At 40.3% G+C, this 7,748-nt stretch overlaps 1 protein-coding gene across 2 annotated transcripts in view; it reads right to left on the bottom strand.

Moving 5' to 3' along the window:
* Positions 1 to 4,809, bottom strand: part of ltbp1 (latent transforming growth factor beta binding protein 1) — a 115,231-nt gene extending 110,422 nt beyond the window's left edge. The window contains exon 1 of one of the 2 annotated variants that reach the window (XM_024264035.2): positions 3,715 to 4,809. In XM_024264035.2, coding sequence (XP_024119803.1) covers positions 3,715 to 4,067 — 353 coding nt within the window. In that variant the 5' untranslated portion in view covers positions 4,068 to 4,809. The remainder of the gene's footprint in view (positions 1 to 3,714) is intronic. The other variant, XM_024264034.2, reaches the window with a different exon arrangement.
* Between the last annotated feature and the right edge of the window lie 2,939 nt (positions 4,810 to 7,748).

Here is a 7,748-nt window from a genome sequence, read left to right as displayed (position 1 = left end):
AGTCCAAGTCGAGTCTAAAGTCGTCAAATTCATGACTCGAGTCTGACTCGAGTCCAAGTCATGTGACTCGAGTCCCCACCTCTGATCTCTAACAGCTTTATATTAGGCACAGTTAAAATCAAAACAAATATTTCTCTTTAAGACTGATTTTTTTTTAAGAATCTCCAATAACTGATTTATTCAGATTCCAGTAACAATGTAGACTGAATCCTATAAAGATCAGAGGAACACAGTCACAGATTTGACGTTTTATGTCGGTAGAAGAGCCAACAATGAGGGGAAATACAAAGAATTGAGTCATCATATCTCTATCTCGGAGGTTCAGACCAAAGCTTCTTCCATCATCCGATCTGAACTCTGTTCAGCTCCAGGAACACTTTTATTTCATGGTATAGTTTTTTCTTTTTACTTTTCCCCCTCAGCTTTTTTCCATCTCGGTACATTTATCTATCTTTCGTTCCAGCCCAATCCTGTTCAGGGTCACAGGAAGGGTGGAGTCTGTAAGCTTTCATCACACCACAGTGGGGGTACACCCTGGAAAAACGGAGATCTGTACAATCTCCATGGAACTGTGGTTGATTATTCCCGAGACAATGAAATGTCCTTGAAGCTTTATCAGTTTGCCAGAAAAAAACAAGAAAATACTGTTGGCTTTGAAGCTTTTTCATCTCGAAGAAATAAGAAAAGAGGAATCTTAAAGCAAAAGAAATCATTTTATGTCTTGGACTTGAGAAAAAATATCTGAAGGAGTTTTTGGAAGAACCACAACAAAGTTTGTCCAGGAAAAAGCCCAGTATGGATGTTAGAAATGCTGTGATGGGTTCTTTCCCATCATGCAGCATTCTTTCTTTCATAAAAGTTGAGTAAATAGATCAACTCGCCTCAGTAAAATTGACTTAAAATTACATTTAAAATACAAGTATTCAAATATTATTTGAGTAAATCAATCTCCATTTAGAAAACAGCAGTGACAATTTATCAAATCTATTGATTTTCCTTCAAAGTCGTTTTCTTTTGTACATTTTGGAAGCAAAAAAAGATTTTCTGCCAGTTTTACTCAAAGAATTTTTTTATTTTATTAATTAAAGTTCCACTTTTGCAATATAAGTCATAGATTGAAGGATTGTTTTAACAAAAAATGTTTTTTTTTAAATGGAGATTACAAATTTAGTCCTATAAAATTATACATTGAATTTTTAACTTTGGGGTTAGTCGAATTTTGCGTTTAAAGTTTATATTTGTGTGTATTTTGTTCATATGAACTTGTGTTTTAGCTCATTTTTTGCCTGTTTTTTTATCTGAACAAAAGTTATTTATTAACACAAGTCTTTTCACAAAATAGCTCATTTACGAGGAATTTATTGCAGTCAATTTCATTTCTGAAGATACTTCTAATTTTTGTAGCATCTCTATAATGCAGTGATACATTGGTTTAATAAACTGCAAATATCCTGTAATAACAAGAATAAGATTAAAGTAAATATTATTAAATTGTAAGACACTTTTTTTACAGAAAACTGGCTTTTTAAAGCTTTTAGCGACAAATGTTCAAACTAGAAAATATTTGCATCTTGCATATTCAAGAGTTTAATGGAAAAAATTGAACCGTTACTACTTTTTCTAATTATGTTACATAAAATGTATTTATAGTTGTTTTATATTATGTATTTAAATGCACTTTTTACAAGAATCCCAAAAGTGGGGAGTCCCCCCCTGATTGTCATGAAACAGGAACCGTTTGATCCTGCAGGGAGGCTTCACTCTTCAGGACTGAAGCTTCTGCTCATTCTGAAGGCTTCAGTCTGCAGGTCACAGCAGCAGACGTTTGTTCTGTCGGTGTCACCGTGATCACAGTGAGGAGCTGGCGGTACGTCCCAGCTGAGTCAGTCAGGGCCAACATGTGGAGGGTCAGTCTGCAGTATCTGATTGGATTTGAGATTTGGACCAACACTCCTAAAGAGAATTTCCAACAGCATAAGAGGACTGTGCAAACATGAAAATAAGATTTCACTGTAGACCCTCCACACATTTGTCCGTGGGTCCACTCACCTGGCAGGTAAAAGCAGAACCATGAGCAGAGACAAACATTTCCCTCTGAAACCACAGAGCGTCCTCAACAAACTTCTTATAAAAAGAGACCAACTTTACCAGATCAGCAAAAGCGCCCCAGGAACCAAAGATCCCCAGTAACCCTGTCAATACATTTTACAGCTGCCACTTCACTGAGTTTTTTTGACCAAAAAATGCTGCTTTTCTTGTAAAAAAAAGACTCCCTAAAATCTGTTTGATTCTCCGTCAGAAATTGGCAGTTTGTGGTTTAAGTGGCATTCTGAACCCGAGCCCGCTGGAAAAGCCGAATAAACAGGACATGTAAAACATTTTCCAGATGGAGTAGCAATTAAAAACCCTTTAAGACATTAGAGCTTCATTGTGATGTTTTTTCCCCCATTTAAACGTCCTTTTAAAAAAAAAAAAACAAAAAAAAAAACGTCACAGACAATACAGACCTGGCACACAGATGTTACAAAAACTCTTCATTTTCTAAATTTTGATCCAATTTTTTTTCTCACTTCTGGAGAAGCAGAACTTGTTTATGTTTAATTTTGATGCTTGAATCCTTTGTGGGTCTGTGTTTAATGGAAGAAGAAGCAAAGCAGAACAAAAAAGCCTGAAAACTTTAGATTGTTTAAAAGATCTGACAAATAAAAGACTCAAATCTCTTAAAGACCCACTCCACTGAAAATCGTTTTTAAACATGTTCTTGTAGCATGTTTCTGATGATGGAGGACATATATAAAGAAAATTAAGCTATAAATTCAATTTGTGAATATTTCTTGATTCAAATCATTGTGAATCCAGAGCAGACAAAAAAATCAGTTATTGTATTTGTGACATAGAAAATACGCTGGACGACTAGATCTATGAATGAAGGGGAGGGGGGCGGCCTTGCTCAGCAGAAACTAAACAACTTTGTTTGGTTTTTTTTTTTGTTTTTTTTTGGCTAAAAACTTTAGTTAACTGGAGGGTTTTATTTTGACATGATTTTGTAATTTAAGGTTGTTTTTAATGTTGTTTTGATCTGCAGTGTGAAGCACGTTGTGATTTAATCAGTGAAACAGGAACTTTTGTTTTTGTCTGGTGTTGGAGGAACTCCAGGTGGAAAGTCAACTTGAGCAGGTACACGCCCCCACAGGTGAGGCCGGAACACAGAAAGTAAGGTGTGTGAAACGTGTTCTATGCGTTGGACGCGTCCCCTGGGGGAGCGGTGAGCTGCAGACACAGCAGCTCCGGAACCATTTGGTGGTTTAACCCCCAATCCAACCCCTTAATGCTGAGTGTCCAGCAGGGAGGCACTGGCTCCCATTTTTAGTCAACCTGGATTTGAACTCATCACCTTCCAGTCTCAGGGTGGACACTCTACCATTAGGCCACTGAAGAAGCGCTGGAAACCCTGAAAGAAAGAATCAGGTCCAACATGATTGGAACCCCCCACCCCCAAGCTGCTTTTTTCAAACTGAAACATCTCAGAAACATCAGGTCTGACTCCAGCAGGGGTCACGCGCTCTGACCTGTGTGGGGGGCAGCACCTGATAATAAAGGCCGCTTCATCCAGCTGTGGGCTGGGCGGGGGCCCTCGGGGTCATTCTGCCTCCAGACCCAATCCAACAGGAAGTCATGACCCCCCCTCTCCTGGCACGCCGAACATTAACTTACCCGGAAAGGGTCAGCAGCTGCCGGTTCTGCTCCGCTCCGCTCTGCCGAACCCCCGCTGGCTGCAGCTGCTGCGGCTGGTTCCCCATCCTGCGGGTTCGAACCTGCCCTCCGAGATTGGCACTCAGTTCCACGTTATAGGAGAGCGGCTGGCCGGCCGGGCCGTGACGCGCCGAGATGGAGCTGACGCGCAGCGTGCCGTCCCCTGCAGCCGAACCGGGCCCCGGCGCGACCCCGGGCTGCAGCACGTAGACCCTCCTGAAGCCCCCGCGGCTCCGCTGTCGCTCCACAGACGCACACGCCGCGGAGAGGAGCAGCCCCACGCAGAGGAAGAGGCCCCGTCTGACCCACGCCATGCCCGCAGTCAAGCTCAAGTTTGCGGGGAGGAAAAAGAGTCCGGGTCCGAGACGGTTTCACTTCTTCCAAGTCAGGAAAGCCGTGCGTTCCCGAGCCTCCAGTAAGCTGACAAAGTTCCCTTTACGCGCAGGCGGATCCTCCAAAACGACCAGTTTCAGAGAAAACGGGCCATGAAGAGACAAACGTCCCCCCGTGTCCGCGTTAGTGCGCGCCGCTGCGGTCCCTCTGCGCCCCCTGACAGGCTGGAGAGCTGCACAAGTTCAGGAAAGTTTCTCAGTTGGAGGTGAAGAGTGTCAGCAGCGCGCGCAGCCTGCCTCCAGACATGACGTCAGGAGGGGGGAGCCTCTCACCGACCGAGGGGTTCTGGGGGCCCCACGGTGCCAGGGGACCCTCGCGCACTGACTGGGCTGCCCCTGCTCACGCACACACATGGATGTCTGTGAGCGCAGCGCGTTTCCACCATTAAAAGGACTTTTCCACCCAGGTGAGGCGCTGCGTCATCCTCCAGCAGGTGGGAGTGGGGGGTTGAGGCTGCGGGTGGGGGGTGGACACGCAGACGTGCTGTCACTGTTTTCTTTTTCTTACACTGAGCTCAAAGCCCCACGCAGAAAGTCCCACCGCTTCCATATTTGGTCTGCTTGGGCTCAGAGGCCTGGATGATACAGTGAAAACACGGAGAGCAGGATGAGGAGGGGAGCCCAATGCACCATGGGACATCCCCAACCATGAACCATTCATCGATTTCAGATCACACACACCGTTATTAATAAACAATAAATTCATGTTTTAAAATGTCTCATGATTTGCTTTTGGTTTTGCTGCAGAAAAACAGCATGAGTCCAGTTTAAACATATAAACATGAACAGTTGTTTGTCTTCCATTTGCTTTTTCACATTTTTTTCTCCTGGTAGATAAAAAGTTTGTGTTTGATCATCTGATTTTGATGATTTGATTGATTTTACTGATGATTATTTGACTCTGCTCTGTGTTCCCACTGTCAAAAGAAGTTCCTATCGCAAAAATAAAGTAGCTATTCTATTCTATTCCATTCTATTCTATTCTATTCTATTCTATTCTATTCTATTCTATTCTATTCTATTCTATTCTATTCTATTCTATTCTATACAGTCTGTGTGGGGACATGAGTCTTTCAAAATAAACTGAAATTAGAACCAGAACAAAAACCTTTTTCATGACGTCAGCCGAGGAGATGCAACAAACACATTGACTGACTCAGACTTTTCAGTTCATTCATCAACAGCGCCTTGATTTTCTTCAACTATGTGAAACAAACAAACTTTGTGAGTTGAGTCAAAAACTGAGAAAAAGTGAAAATTAAAACTTAAAAGACAAAAGCTGAATGAACAAAAGCTTCATCCATCCATCTGCAGAGTTGACCCCTTTGGGGTCACAGCTACTGTCCAGTTACTGTTGGGTGAAGGTGGGGTACACTGAACAGGTCGCTAGTTTGTCGCAGGACCACATACTCACAAATTAGAGTCACCACTTAATGTTTGAAACAGGATTTCTGACTGTGGAAACCAGAAAAAAAAGTCCAATGTACGGGAAGAACATGCCAAGTAAAGACCCAACCGGGATTTGAACCAGCTGTGAGGCAAGATGGTTAACCACTGTGCCACCGTACAGCCACACCAGTTTCATACGGAAAAATAGTTCCAATAAATTGGACTTAAGTTAAAAAAATAAACATATTTAAGCTCTTATGTTTTCAAGCTACCAGCTAACTTCTGAAATCTGTCTTTTCATAAAGGTTTATGAAAAATAAAAGGTTTTCCTGACTTGAACTTCACTGATTTACCTATTCTTTGGACCCAGCATTAAAACAATACAAAAACATGAAATTTAAATAAAGTATAAAAAGCACAAACTGATTAACTAAACCAGAGACATCTCTGACTTTAGCTCCTGCTAGCAGCATCTTAAACCACCTGTAGAGGAAAAAATTCTAAACATTCTAAAATTCTAAAAAAAAAATGTTTTTACATAATGTTGGGAACTCAACAAAGAACTGGATGTCAGATCCACGACATCTTGTGTTTGAAACTGTAATCCAGTGTAAATCACAGGGCTTTCCCAGCTGCATTCGCAGCCTCCACACTTTAAAAGCATGTTGAACAGAAGTCTGAAGTTTCCCATCCTCTGAGTCAGAGGATTAGAGAGCAACACATGCGTTCTTCTGACTTAATTTGTCCAATTTGTTTCTGAATCTGTTGAAACCACAAAAGATACAAAGAAGTGTACAATAATCTAAGCACAAGTCAGTGTGATGTGTGGAGTTTTTTCTCTGAATATGTCAGGCTTGTAGTGTCTTGAAGGTGATTTATTTGAAAACGTGCTATAAATGTACCACAGAATGAAAAAAAAAAGCTTCCTGAGATAGTCAGAGGAGTCACTTCCTGTATGAGATGGTTTAAACCAATGATTTGGGTGCACAACTCTTTATGTGATCAGAATGAAAAACTAGAATGAATGTGCCGTGACCACTGAAGGTCATTTTGCAAAAACAGGTCACTGTTGGGATAATTTTTCTACTCAACTGACCTTTTGGAAGAACAAAACTAACAAGTGTCATCCTGAATCTATATATATTGAATGCATGTTTATGGGGTTCACATTGCACAAGCAGGGAGGGGCTTCTTTTCTTTTTGTACTGTTTACTAGCGCATGTCTGCCACCTACAGCTGGAAGAGGTTTGGCCCAAAATATCAAAGGGTTGCAAATCTCTCAATTATTTTTTTTCACATCTCATTCCGATATATGACAGAACTGCTATCGTCTTGGCGGGCACAAATCGCGATTCGAAAAGTTACATTACCTGTGATAATGCTAGTGTGAATGTTTTTTGCTGAATGTAGTCACTGAAGATGCTGAAGCTTTTTACTGAAAATGGTGACGCAATTTTCTTTAGTTGCTGAAGGGATTTGATGAAAATGAAAAGCTATTTGCAAAATGTTAAATTTGATAAAAGACTTGAAATTTCATTAAAGAACTATTAAAGAGTGCTGAAGTTGACCTCAATTTCTGAAAAAAAATGTTGGAAAATTGTTTAAAAATCCCCAATCCATGCCAATTAAAAAAAAAACCTTTAGTGTATTGCTAAAATCTGAGCTAAACTCTAAATTAGCCCCAAAAACCTTAGTAGATGGCAAATTAGCAAAAAGAATAAGCCAGCTCATTGCTTAAAAACTAGCTAAACTCCAAACAAGCCTAAAATTCCTCAGTAAACTAAATTAGTCAAACATGTTAGCATCAAAATACAAGTTAAACTCTAAATTAGCCAAGAAACCTAGATAGCAAACAGCCAAAAAGGTTAACCTGTTGCTATAATAGAAGCTACATTTTAAATTAGCCAATAAAAATTTCAGTAGGTAAAAAATTAGTCCAAAACGTTAGCCTGTTGCTAAAATATTAGGTAAAACATTACTATAAAATATGAAAACAGCCCATGAATATATTTAAAGACTTGTTGCTAATCTACTTAAAATGCTAAATTTGAAGGCGTTCTCATTTATATGGGGCATATTTTGCTCAATATTTAAAAAACTATAAGGTTTACAAATACAAAAAAAAAAAACAAGATTGCTAACATCGCTGAAAGTGTGGCTGAATTTTTACGTGCCGAAAAACGTACGGAAAGAAGCAGGTGAATCACTATAGAG

This window comes from Oryzias melastigma, linkage group LG15 (genome assembly GCF_002922805.2).
Source record: "Oryzias melastigma strain HK-1 linkage group LG15, ASM292280v2, whole genome shotgun sequence".
NCBI classification, from domain to species: domain Eukaryota; kingdom Metazoa; phylum Chordata; class Actinopteri; order Beloniformes; family Adrianichthyidae; genus Oryzias; species Oryzias melastigma.
Note: the sequence above shows the minus strand (reverse complement) of the source record. Positions and strands in the feature narration are given on the sequence as shown.